The sequence below is a fragment of the Melopsittacus undulatus genome, unplaced genomic scaffold (assembly GCF_012275295.1).
Source record: "Melopsittacus undulatus isolate bMelUnd1 unplaced genomic scaffold, bMelUnd1.mat.Z mat_scaffold_72_arrow_ctg1, whole genome shotgun sequence".
Lineage (NCBI taxonomy): Eukaryota > Metazoa > Chordata > Aves > Psittaciformes > Psittaculidae > Melopsittacus > Melopsittacus undulatus.
The window spans coordinates 98,283-111,899 of record NW_022994546.1 but is presented as its reverse complement, the minus strand read 5'-3'; the positions used below and the strand labels follow the sequence as shown (position 1 = coordinate 111,899).

General features: G+C 52.2%; 1 protein-coding gene across 1 annotated transcript; it reads left to right on the top strand.

The window, feature by feature from the left end:
• The first annotated feature begins 552 nt into the window (after positions 1 to 552).
• On the top strand, positions 553 to 1,476 carry LOC117438855 (olfactory receptor 14A16-like). Its single transcript, XM_034074242.1, has one exon. It carries the CDS (start codon positions 553 to 555, stop codon positions 1,474 to 1,476), a length of 924 nt encoding a protein of 307 aa, XP_033930133.1.
• Positions 1,477 to 13,617: the final 12,141 nt, after the last annotated feature.

Genomic DNA, 13,617 nt, shown 5'->3' with positions numbered 1-13,617 from the left:
CAGCCCAGGCCTGGGGAGGCTGCGTTCAGGCAGCTCTCTTGAGCAGGAGAACTGGGAACAAGAGTGATGGATTCTGCAGCTCTACAGACTATGCACTAATCCACGGGCTGCTGAGCCCTGTCATCTGTAGTTTCCTAATACTGACCATATGTTCAGTTACAATAATTAGGATTTCTACACCTAAAAGAGCACTTGTCAGATGAGAAACTTTGAGAAATTCTTGAAAAAGTCACGCTGAGGCTCTGCTCTGCAGCCACAATCTCCATAGCTGTGAGTGCAGACCCTGAACCTCTGTTACATCTGACATCCCTTGTGGGTATTGGAGCTGTCACAGAGCAGCTTCATGAAAACCCTGCAGTGGCACAGAGCTGATTCCTTGGAACCACAGTGCTTCCCTCAGCACACTCAGGCACCAGCACCGGGAATGGGAAAATGCATTTGAGGGAATGGTGAAAATCTCATGGGAAATGAACATGCTTAATCTTGAGAAGTCTCCTCTAACCCATCACTGCCTGTTTCTCCCATGACAGTGCCCATGCCCACAGGCAGCAGATGTCCAACGGCAGCTCCATCACCCACTTCCTCCTCCTGCCATTCGCACACACGCGGGAGCTGCAGCTCTGGCACTTCTGGCTCTTCCTGGGCATCTCCCTGGCTGCGCTCCTGGGCAACGGCCTCATCATCACCAGCACAGCCTGCGACCAGCACCTCCACACCCCCATGTACTTCTTCCTGCTCAACCTCTCCCTGCTGGACCTGGGCTGCATCCTCACCACTGTGCCCAAATCCATGGCCAATTTCCTCTGGGACACCAGGGCCATCTCCTACACAGGTTGTGCTGCACAGCTCTTTTTCTTACTCTTTTTTATCTTAGCAGAGTTTTATCTCCTCACTGTCATGTCCTATGACCGCTATGTGGCCATCTGCAAGCCCCTGCACTATGGGACCCTGCTGGGCAGCAGAGCTTGTGTCCACATGGCAGCAGCTGCCTGGGCCAGTGGGTTTCTCAGTGCCCTGCTGCACACAGCCAATACATTTTCACTACCCCTCTGCAGAGGCAATGCTGTGGAGCAGTTCTTCTGTGAAATCCCCCCGATCCTCAAGCTCTCCTGCTCACATTCCTACCTCAGGGAAGTTGGGCTCCTTGTGCTAAGCTGCTTTTTAGGATTTGGATGTTTTGTTTTCATTGTGGTGTCCTATGTGCAGATCTTCAGGGCTGTGCTGAGGATCCCCTCTGAGCAGGGACGCCACAAAGCTTTTTCCACGTGCCTCCCTCACCTGGCTGTGGTCTTTCTTCTTGTCAGTACTAGCCTCTTTGCCTACCTGAAGCCCCCCTCCATGTCCTCCCCATCCCTGGATCTGGTGCTGTCAGTGCTGTACTCGGTGGTGCCTCCAGCAGTGAACCCCCTCATCTACAGCCTGAGGAACCAGGAGCTCAAGGATGCTGTGAGGAAGCTGCTGACTGGATGTGTTTGATCAGCCATTCACTGCCTGCTTTACCATGGAAAGAGCTCCAAGTGTAGGTCATGACATGCCATGTCTGTCTGTCTGCTTTATGTATGTTTTCCTGTTTTAATTTGTGGTGATGTTGTCTTCATAAAAATGTCAGTTTTCATCTCCTCCTGCTTAAGAAGCTACTTGTGTTTTGTGACCCACAGACTTTGTGTCAGTGGGGTCTCTTACTGTATTTCAGTAAAATAAATGATCCTGCAGCAACTTCTCTGTGTTATTGTCCTCACATACAGGAATGAAGGGGAATGAAAGCAGCTTTGTGGCTGCTCCAGCTCTGGGATGGCTGCTCTGTGCCTGGAGCAGGAAGAGCTCTTGAGGAGCCCAAGGGTCGGAGCTGTTGTGCTGGTGTGAGGAGATGGGATGGCATAGGGGGGGCTGCAGAGCTCTCAGGTTGTCCTGGGCAGGAGAGCAGGGGACACAGGGGTCCCTGCAGGGGACTGCCCTGCAATGGCCCAGGCTGGGGCTGCCTGGCTGGGAGCAGCCCATGGGAAAGGTCTGGGTGGGCAGGAGCTGGACAGGAGGCAGCTGTGCCGTGGCAGCAAGGGAGGAGAGCAGCATCGTGGGCTGTATGAGCAGGAGCATGGCAGGAGAACAAGGGAAGGGATGCTCTGGGATACTGCAGCCAGGTTTCAGATCCCCAGTTCTCAAATGCTGTTGGCAACCAGCAGTGGGTTTAGCAACAGGCTCTCAGGACAGGCAGCCATTGGAGCACTGTGTCTGTGGAGGGAGATTGAGGGAGCTGGACTTGTCCAGGCCAGAGAAGGGAAGGCTGCTGGGGACCTGAGGTTTTGGGAACGGAAGGCTGTTGGGGACTGGCTGCCTGTACTGGCAAGGAGGACATGGAGAATACAGAGCCAGGCTCCTCTCTATGGTGCCTGGAGGGAGGACAAAAGGCAATGGGGGATAGTGACAGAGGAGAGGTTGAGCCAGGACAGGAAACCTTGTTCACATAGGCTCAGGCAAGTGCTGCATCCGGTCACCCAGAGAGGCTCTGCAGTCTCTGGCTCTCAGGTTTTCCAGCTCAGACTGTATCAAGCCTTGAACCACTTGTTCTGACCCTGTTCCTGATGGGTTGGACTCGAGACCTTGTGGGTTCCCTTTCCAATCTCTGTTCTCTTATGGTCCTACAATGATGTGCTTATGAAGAGTCACAAAGATGCTCTAAGAGCTGGAGCACACCTCCATTGATGACAGCTGAGAGAGCTGGAGGTGTTCAGCTTGTAAAAGGCTGCAGGGAGACATCTTAGCAAGCTGCCCATACCTAGACAGGCCTACAGAAAATCTGGAGAGGGGGTTTTAAAAGGATGTGCAGTGACAGGGCAAGGGGGAATCATTTTAAGCTGAAAAAGAAGGAGACTTAGTTTGGTTATTAGGTGGAAGTCCTTGCCTGTGATTCTACTGAGGCACTGGCACAGGGTGCCCAGAGAAGCTGTGGCTGCCCCATTCCTGGTAGAGTTCAAGGCCAGGTTGGATGTTAGTTAGTGTTGCTCTCAAGCACTGCTTTGTCCATCTCTTACGTTCACAAGGGATGTCAGATAAAATCCAACTTGATTGTGAAGGTCACTCCTAAGTATCATCACGATGCGGATGAGTCTGGGCTACACAAGAGAGGCTCAGCATGGCATTACAACCATTTTGTCTGTGTTGTGTATTTACTAGTATAACACTGCTGAGGGTTTCTTACAGGGGTATAAAATATTGTACGTCTGACTGAAAATTGGAAGAGTGTTGGAACAGGGAGAAGTTCTCAGCTCTTTACAGCTCAGAGCTGAGCCAGGAGAGCTGCAGTGTCCATCAGTCCTTTCCCATTTGCCCTGTGCTCAAACCTGCACTGCCTGTAAGATGCCTTCACACACAACTGGATCTGAAGAACCCCCACAAACACGTGTCCTGTGCTGAGAGCAGGGCAGCAGGGTTCAGAGGGCAGATCAAGGAGCTCTCATGGGGAGAAGCAAAGGACTGTGCCCAGCAGAGCATGTCCAGCAGCCACCTGCAGTGGAAGGCAGACACCAAGAGAGCTGCCTGAACGCAGCCTCCCCAGGCCTGGGCTGCACTTTCCCCCCACTCCCTGCCCATGGCTCTGCTGCCTGGAGCTGTCCCTGCCAGGAGCTGCTGCTCTGTGCCCAGCTCTGCTCCCTCTCAGTGCTGCCAGAGCCCATCCCATGGGCTGTGTGCTCAGCTCTGCCCTGCACACCCCTCCCGGCAGCAGGGCTCTGCCCAGGGGCATCTCTGCCTCTGCAGGAACCTCACACCTGGCACTCCATGGATCCAGCAATGGGGAATGGAGAAACATGGTCACCCCTGAGGAAGCCTTGAGAGCTTCTGGACTCTTCAGTTGGTTCCTGGTGGCAATGAGCAGAGTGCAGGGAGCTGAGGGAGGCTGGAGGGAAGTCAGCAAGAAGCAAGGTGATGGTTCAGGGCTTTAACAAACCCTTACAAGCAGGACAGAGCCCAGCAATGGAGAGCAGTTGATGTCTGTAGGTGCAGGAGGAGTAGGTGTTCCTGCAGTGTGGCTGCAGGCCCTGGACACACCAGAGGCTGTCTGAGAAGTTTCCTGATGGGAACATGCCTCAGTGTGGCACATGGGGAATGCCCAGAGCTGGGGGTGCCTGAACACTGCTCATCTGCCCCATGAGCCGACCTTCCTGTCTCCCTCTCCTGCACTGCCCAAACTCGCCTGGAATGCAGGATCCATCCCTGAGCCTGGAGGATGCAGGAACCTCCTGCAGTCAGGTGTCTGCTGCAGGGGAAGTGCAAAGCTCCTGTGAGACACTGGTGAGTGCGGGCAGAGAGTGGGGTGTGCGCAGCAGAGAGGGGGCTACAGGCAGGAAGCTGTCCCAGATGAGGTGCCCTGTCCCCACAGCATGGGATACCTTGCACCCAAGGACAACACCTTTCCTCTTGGCTCTTGCCAGCAAGTTCTCAATCCAGACCATTGGCTTTTCCCACTGCTCTCCCATGGTGCTCAGTTCTCTATCCTGATGGCATCCCCCATTCCTCTAGAAGCCTCCTTTAGATCAGCTTGATGAGCGATATTCATTCCACCTGATGAATTGACACTATAGTAGCAGTGTAACACTACTTGAGATGTGGCTTCAGAGATGATGGAGGTTTTCTTGCTAGCAGGAAGAGAAGGAAACCTCTACAGAGTGCAGCCTGGAAGGTTCAGACTCCAGGTTAGGAAAGAGAAATGTGTGTCAAAAGGTGGACTTGTGGTGCAAGAGGTGACCCAGAGGGAGTCTGGCTCAGCCCATGGCTTTGTGTTTCAAGGCACAGACAGCCATGGGTGCAGAGATGGGACTGAAGGGACAGAAATGCCAGGGGAGAGCTGGCTGGGAAAGCAAGATGGGTGTCAGCAGCCTGAAGGGACAGAGGTGCAGGCATGGGCCAGTGCAGGACAGCCTGCAGCAGAGATGAGGGAGGATTCTGGCAAGGCTGAAAGGCCCCAGAGAACAAAAGGTCTCTGTCCCCTGCCCTATGGCACTTGCCTCTTTCATCAAGGCCTGGGAGGAGAACTTTCATTCTCAGCATTTCAGGCTCTACTTCTCCAAGGGCTGTGCTCAGGGCTTGGCCTTTCTGCTTCATCAAACACACCAAGGGTGTTCTCACCATCAGACACCTGCACTTTGCCTTTGTCTGCTGTAATCACAGCCTCCAGGTACTTGCTTTAATGAGGCCCTGGGGAGGCTTTGTCAGGAGCAGCCTTCAGTGGGGCCCATTAATGCTGAAGGGACTTGGGGCTTTGTTTAAGTAAGCAGTCTTCCTCATGTGGGTAGGGGTCTTGAGGATGAAGTAAGCAGTCTTCGTCATGTGGGTAGGGGTCTTGAGGATGAAGTAAGCAGTCTTCCTCATGTGGGTAGGGGTCTTGAGGATGAAGTAAGCAGTCTTCCTCGCAGTCTGCTTTTCACCGTTGGCCCAGTTGGACGCCCCAGTAATCACACAACTGGCTAAAACCAGCCAGATCTGTAATTATTCTAATAACTAACACAGATTTGAAACAGTTGTGACCTTCCTGCAACATTGATAGCAGGACAGGAGCATCCCAAGGGAGCAGATGGTTGGGAGGCTCTGTCTCTGAACTGACTGATAAGTACAAGGATGGTGTGAAATAACTCCTTCATGCTTAGTGGAGTCACTAAATCTTGTTATCTCACCACAGACTTACAACACAAACATTGTTCTTTACAACTAAAGATACTTCAGAGGACCAGTGTGAAACAGTTCACTCACATTTAGTGGGGCCACTCAATTCCACAGGCTATCAACATAAACATTGTTCTCTTTCTACAACCTAAGTTAAGCTCAAAAGTACTTTAACTCTCTTATTTTATAGGCATCAGCTTTTCTTTTATCAAGCATGCAACCCCCCCCTCCCCTTTTCTTCTTTTTAACTTTACAGATTCTTCTCCTATATGACTCCGGTTTGCTCATCTTATGTCTTTATTGAGCTTTGGGTTTGTTACTATAAACTTGTATGGTTATATCCCCATAATCACATCTATGATTTGCGAAAGCCAATACATTGATGTGTTTATCACAGGGACTAAAGGGGGCCCATGGTCACATAGGGGGGCCCGTGGAGATATAGGGGGCACATGGGGATATAGGGGGCACATGGTCACATAGGGGGGCCCATGGGGATATAGGGGGGCCCATGGGGACATAGGGGGGCCTATGGGGACATAGGGAGGCCCATGGTCACATAGGGGGGCCCATGGTCACATAGGGGGGCCCACGGGCACACAGGGGTTAAACCCCTGTGTCATTGAAGATGCTCTGCATGGATTGGGAAAGGCAAAGGGCACAGGAAGGGGGGGGTTACTTGATTCCTGGTGAAATCCATTGGGTTTTAGCATTTGGTGCCCTATTTTCCACGGGAAATGGCATGGGTTTTGTTATGAAAGGTGATATCTCATTCCCTGCTCCCCTGTGTTCTGATGCGAGGAGGCAGGAAAGCAGGGAATGTCATCAGTTCTCAGTGATGGGGAGTTTGGTGGCTTTGGAATGGAAAATGATTGGGATGCCTGAAGGGAGCTGGTTTAGTTTCAGGTCCTTAGGACCTTAGTACAAAAGGGGTAAGGAAAACAATGCAAAAGCAGGACTTGGGAATGGGGAATATCCGGGACTCCTGCTGGCCAGGATGGGCACACTTAACACTAACTGGTAAGTAGAAGGATGGGATGTTGCTATGGCCGTAATATTAATGAAGCTGGGGAAAATAAAAGACCCTAAAGACCACCATCCCAATCTTGTATCCATGCGGGAAACTCCCTGGAAAACAATGTCGTATTCCCAGTGCCCATATGTGGATGCCATGTATAACAATACAGGGACACACATGAGGAGGAGCTATCCCCCCGTGTCTCCCTTTGCTGCCATGAGGAATACCTGCTGTCACCTTGGAACTGTTGGGAAGGTTGGTCCTGGAGTTTCCTCCGGATCAATTCCAAGGGAAACGGGAACAAGGCTCTCCCTGCTGCATGGATGGACTCCACCGCCCATAAAGTAGGTATGCTTTTATCCAGCACTGAGGTGCATGGGGATAGCTCCAAAGGGTTGGTTTCCCTTTACATTGCTTCTCTGAAGGTATACATATACATTAGGTTACTCAAGACACCTATACATATTTATTATCTACCCCCACTTCGTATTATAATGAGCTAGAAGGTCATTCTAGAGTCTTCCTCTTGTGAGTAGGGGTCTCAAGATGAAGTAAATGAGTCTTCCTCTTCTTCAACCTTTCACCTTTTAATCTTCACACATGGCCTTAGGGTTTGGTTGGTGCCCAGTCTGCTTCTTCCCTGCTTAGCAATAGAACCAAACATCTGCTTTTGTCCCTTATCAATAGAACCAAACATCTGCTTTTGTACTTTTTAGCTTCCTTTAGGCTGTAGGAAGAGAACAATCAATGTCTATGTTGGGAGTGTGTGGACTTCAGTGGCCCCACTAAACCCCATGGTTTCACTGCAGTCTCCTAAAGTAGCCTTAAAGGACAAGGGCTGTGTTGTAAATCTGCAATAACAGGACTTAGTTGTATGTTATATTTATATTTTTATATATTTATATAGATATCTATATTTCTATATGTTATATTTATTTAGTTCTAAGAAATATATATTTATGTTATATGTAATGTTTCGTTCTATTTATATTTATATATATTTATTTAGTTATAATAATATATATTTATATATGTTATATTTATTTAGTTCTATGTAGTTCACATGAATGGGTTCTTCCACCCCATCCTTCTGTTTACTTTAGAGACAGAGCCAGCTTGGGATGCTCCTTGCCTGCCCATCCTGCAGGAACTTGTGCAGGGAGGTCCCACTCTCCTCAGTCTTTGCTTGGTATCACAATTATTACAGATAGGGCTGGTTTGAGCTCATCTGGGGGATTGCTGGGTCCAGCTGGGCCAAAGGGGAAGAGCACACTGGGAGGAAGACTGCTTCCTTCATCCTCAAGACCCCTGCCCGCACTCACTGCAGAGCAGTGCGCAGGCACCGAGAGGAGGATATTTAGGGTAATAGTTACCATTATTAGTTATTAATAGTTATAACAATATAACAATATAATAATATTGTAATTGTTATAATTGTTAATAGTTATAATTATTCGTTATAATGTTCTCTGCCTATAAGGAATTATGGTTATGGATGGGACCAATGCAGTAGTGAACGTATAGAAACCTATAACAAATCCTAATCACTCACACCACTGGCTATGGTCATGCACCCAGCGCTGGTTGCTTTTGCTTTATTGACTTTGTCCCTCAATAAGACCTTGTTATCCTGTTTAGAGGAGGGAATTCCTATCTCACAGGTCCATGGTGGAAGTGAGTGAAAGCCCTGGCGAGCCTTAAAGCTGGGAATGGGGAGCTTTGGGTGAAACACTGAGTTCTCTGCCCTACTGAATGCTGTGTCAGGTAAAGAAATGAGGGATGGGTCAGTACAGAAATGAGGGATGGGTCAGTACAGAAATGAGGGATGGGTCAGTAAAGAAATGAGGGATGGGTCAGTACAGAAATGAGGGATGGGTCAGTACAGAAATGAGGGATGGATCAGTACAGAAATGAGGAATGGGTCAGTAAGGAAATGAGGGATGGGTCAGTAAGGAAATGAGGGATGGGTCAGTACAGAAATGAGGGATGGGTCAGTACAGAAATGAGGGATGGGTCAGTACAGAAATGAGGAATGGGTCAGTACAGAAATGAGGGATGGGTCAGTACAGAAATGGTCTCCAACTGGGCATGGAGCCATTGACCACAACTCTTTGTATGCACCCATACATCCACTTCTTTATCCACCAAGTGCTCCACCTATCAAATTGATGTCTCTCCAGCTTAGAGACAAGGATGTCGTGTGGGACAGTGTCAGACACTGCACAAGTCCAGGTAGATGCCATCAGCTGCTCTACCCCTGTCCATCAGTCCCATAGCCCCATCATAGAAGGCCACCAAAGTGGTGGGGCAGGATTTCCCCTTAGTGAAGCCCTGCTGGCTGTCACCAAGCACCTCGTTGTTTTCCATGTGTCCTAACAGAACCTTCCAGGAGAAGCTGCTCCAAGATGTTGCCAGGCACAGAGGTGAGACTGACTGCTCTGTAATTCCCTGGGTTATCCATTTTCCCTTCTGGAAAATAGGGGTTATATTTCCCTTTTTCCAGTCGTTGGGAACTTCACCTGACTGCCATCATCTTTTAGATATGATGGCCAGTGGCTCAGCAACTTCATTCACCAGCTCCTTCAGGACCTGTGGATGGATTTCATCAGGTCCCATGGACTTGTGCATGTTCAGGTTCTTAAGATGGTCTTGAACCACTTAAATGATCTCAACCATCTAAACCATCTAAACCATCTGAACCATGTAACCCTCTAAACTCTATAACCATCTAAACTATATAACCATATAAATCATCTAACCATCTAAACTATATAATCATCTATACCATAGAATCATATAGCCATCTAAACTGTATAATCATCTAAACCATATAACCATCTGGTACCCAGAAACCCACCCTGCCCCAGCCATTGCCATCCATCCCAGTAGCCCTAAGCCACTCTCAAACTACAGGGTACGCCAAAACCCAACCCACCCCAGCCATCTCCATCCCTTCCAACCCCCATGGTACCCCTAAACCACCCCAAAACCCACCTTGTACCCCAAAACCCAACCCACCCCGGGCATCTCCATCCCTCCCATCACTGCTGGTACCCCTAAATGCCCCCAAACCCCATCTTGATGGAGCCCCATACGGGTCCCCACACAGAGCATGTTGGGATGCAGGGATGCAGCTCGTGGCCCTGCAGCTCCAGTCCGGAACCCAGCCAGGTCACCATGGCAATGGGTCAGAACGGGGGCCCTTTGTGACGTCATTTGGGTCCCCCTGTTTCAGTGCCTGTGTCAGGGGAGCAGCAGTGCAGGAAGAGCAGGAGGAAGGAGCTGTTGCGTTGCTTCCGAGCTCAAGCCCTGTTGCGTTTGATCCAAGCTTTCCCCTTGGTTATCCCGATCCTTTTCCCGCATCCCGTGGGATGATGGAGACACCCCCAGGACCCCCCCGGCAGGCCTGGGAGAGCGATGAGGATTCCAGTGGGAGCACCTCCTCACTGGAGGCCTGTGAGGAGTCCCCGATTCTGCTACTGAAGCCCCGTGAGTGTTGGGCTGGGAGCAGGACGAGGGGTGATGGGATCAGGCTGGAACAGGGGAAGTTCCGCTGGGATGGAAGGAAGTTGTTCCCTATGGAAGGGCGGAGGCGCTGGCACAGGGGGGATGCTCCATCCACAGCTGGGTTGGACACAGCCTTGGTGACAGCCAATGGATGCTCTCTGGGGCCTTTCCAACCCATTCCATGATTCCTTGATTCCATGACCAGCAGCACTTTCCTTGGATGCTGCCCAAACCTCTCCTCTTCCTCCATCAGATACCAACTGGTTACCAGTGTACGAACTGGAGCAGGACAAGGTGGACCACATCGAGGCCTTTGACAACACTGCAGCCGTGGTGAGCAATGCTGATGGGTGCTGGTGGGTGTTGGTGGGTGCTGGTGGATGCTGATGGATGCTGATGGATGCTGATGGGTGCTGATGGGTGCTGATGGGTGCTGATGGATGCTGATGAGTGCTGGTGGGTGCTGATGGGTGCTGGTGGATACTGATGAGTGCTGGTGGGTGCTGCCTCCACCCTTAGCACCCCGGTACCCCTGTCCCCTCTCACCCTCCCTCTTTGTGCCTCCATCCCCACTGCTTTCCAGTCTGAGCAGGAAAAGGTTGAATTCCTTCGGAACGTTTGCCTCCTGCTCTACACCGCCAGGCGCCGCGGCTTGAAACAGGGCCTGGATACCTTCTGCAAGAACAATCAGCTCATCCAGACCATCCAGGTGAAGGGATGCTATGGGGATGCTATGGGGATGCTATGGGGCAAAGGCCTCCAGCCTCCAAGCCTGGTGGCCCCCCAGATCCCTTATGCCTATTGTGCCCTATAGGCAATACTCCAAGAGCAGCCTGTCACCGAGGTACACACGGATGTGTGGCATCTCGCCATGGAAGCCATCGTGGAACTGAGGTACCACAAGTGTGCATCCTTCCTGGATGGACCACACTGCTCCCATCCCCAGCATCCAACCGGAGCCTTCTTCCCTTTGCAGCTCAGTGCAGCCAGGGCTTGAGGACCTAGGGACAAGCCTTGCAGAGATCTGTTGCACAAGCATCTTCTTCCTGCCTCCAGAAGAGGAGTTCTCGGTGGTGGAGACCTTCTACTATGAACATGTAAGGTGCTCCAGGAGCCCGCAGCTCCCTTTGGAATACTGGGGCTGTGGGATGCCCGCAGTTGGTACCCGAAGGGCTCTGCTCTTGTCCCTGCAGACACTGGAAGACATGGATGGCATGTTCAAGAGCCTGGTCCTCAACTCTCCAGACCCCGAGGCCGGCGAGGAGTTGAAGAGCATCCTGCAGGTCTGCCCTATGTGGGATGCTCCTCATCCATAGGGACCGTGCCTTGGTCCTTGCGGCCAGAGCATCACCCGCAGCGAGGGGACCAAGCCCTCATCGCCTGCATCCCAGGGATGCTCCAACGGGAGCTGCAATGGGAGCAGGATGGGTCCAGCCCGTGCCGCAGCCCCGGGGCTCACCCGAGGCTTCTCCCCCTTGCCCAGCTCCTGCTGCGCTTCAGCTGCAACCCCAGCACCATTGTGAGGAACCGGGCCCTGGGCAGGATCAAGGCCCTGATCCGAGTCCTGCGGCTGCACCACCGCACGCTGAAGGTAAGGACGGGGCGGCAGCGACCCCTGCAGGGGGAGACAGGAGCTGCAGCGGATCCGGTGCTCGGCCTGGTCCTGCTCCTGGTCCTGTTCCTGCTCCTGGTCCTTTTCCTGCTTCTGGTCCTTTTCCTGCTTCTGGTCCTGATCCTGTTCCTGCTCCTGGTCCTGTTCCTGCTTCTGCTCCTGGTTCTGCTCCTGCTCCTGCTCTTCCTTCTCCTTTCTTCTTTCTTCCTTCATTCTTCACGTTCTTCTGGTCCTTCTCCTTCTTTCTCCTCCTCCTTCATCTTCATCTCCTCCTCCTCCTCCTCCTCTTTCCTTTCTCATTTTCCTTGTTTCTCCTTCACCTTCTCCTTTTCCTCCTTCCCTTCTCACCTTTCTCTTTTCTCCTTCATCTCCTTCCCCTCCTCTTCCTCCTCCTCCTCCTCCCCTGCTCATCCTTTGCTTTCCTCCCCTTCTGCTCCCCCCCAGAAGCTGTTCCTGGCCCGGGGGAGCCGCTTCAGCCGCCTGGAATCGGAGCAGCTCCTGGGCCAGCTCCTGGGCCAGTTCCTCCTGTTCCGCTTCAGCGAGGACGGGACCAGCACCACGGCCCTGGATGTGCTCTGGAACATCTACAAGTACCTGCTGCGTCAGAAAGGTACTGCAGGCAGTGAGCACATCCATGCTCCTGTGCCCCATCCATGCTCCTGTGCCCCATCCATGCTCCTGTGCCACATCCATGCTCCTGTGCCCCATCCGTGCTCCTGTGCCACATCCCTGCTCCTGTGCCACATCCATGCTCCTGTGCCCCATCCATGCTCCTGTGCCCCATCCATGCTCCTGTGCCACATCCGTGCTCCTGTGCCCCATTGACTTCACTGTGTCCCATTCGTGCTCCTGTGTCCCATCCATGCTCTTGTATCCCATTGATGCTCCTGTATCCCACTGATGCTTCTGTATCCCATTGACTTCACTGTGTCCCATCGATGCTCCTGTACCCCACTGACTCTCCTGTATCCCATTGACTGCCCCGTACCCCATTCACTCCCCGGTATCCCACTGATGCTCTTGTGTACCATTGACTCCCCTGTACCCCATTGATGCTCCTCTATCCCACTGTCTCCCCTGTACCCCACTGACTCCCCTGTATCCCATTGATGCTCCTCTATCCCATTGGTGCTCCTCTATCCCATTGATGCTCCTGTATCCCACTGACTCCCCCATATCCCCCTTCCTCTTCAGAACGGCGAAAGCAGAAGCAAGTGGAAGAGCTCGAATGGAATTTAACAACCAGCCCCCGAGAACTCACTATGGTAACGGAGCTCCCCCATGGCTGGACCCTATGGAGGGCTGCTTCCCCAAGCAGGAACCATGCATCTCCATGGCTTCCACCCTTCCTTCCATAGAAGTTTGCAGTCCTCCTGTTCCCACGGGAGCGGATGGAGATGGTCTGCATGGTCATCGAGGCCATGAAGGACTCGAGCATCTTCAACAGGAGGGTGGCAGAGAACATCCTGGAGCTGGTCCTGCGCGACCCTGACTTCTGGCTGTTGGAGGTGGGTGCCCCATGGCTGCGTTCCCATCCCATCCGCTCCTTCCTCCTCCATCCCAAACCCGAGGAGGGCTCCTGGGTACCCAAAGCAGCAGAGAGGGATGGGGAAGGCGCTCTCAGCCCCGTGCTCCTGCTTCCAGATACCCAGGGTGGTGAGGAGCATCCATGAATGCATGCGGAACAGCAGCATGGAAGAGATGTGGAGGATGGACGAGCTCATCACCCTCATGGTCGTCAAGCACCCCAGGGCATTGATGGTCTCCATGGTCCTCGACGTGCCCTTGAGAGACAGGTACCAGCCTGGAGGGCTTGGGCACCTGG

What these genes read in the sequence shown, in the direction of transcription:
- LOC117438855 (XM_034074242.1), top strand. Translation starts at nt 553, where the DNA reads ATGTCCAACGGCAGCTCCATCACCCACTTCCTCCTCCTGCCATTCGCA.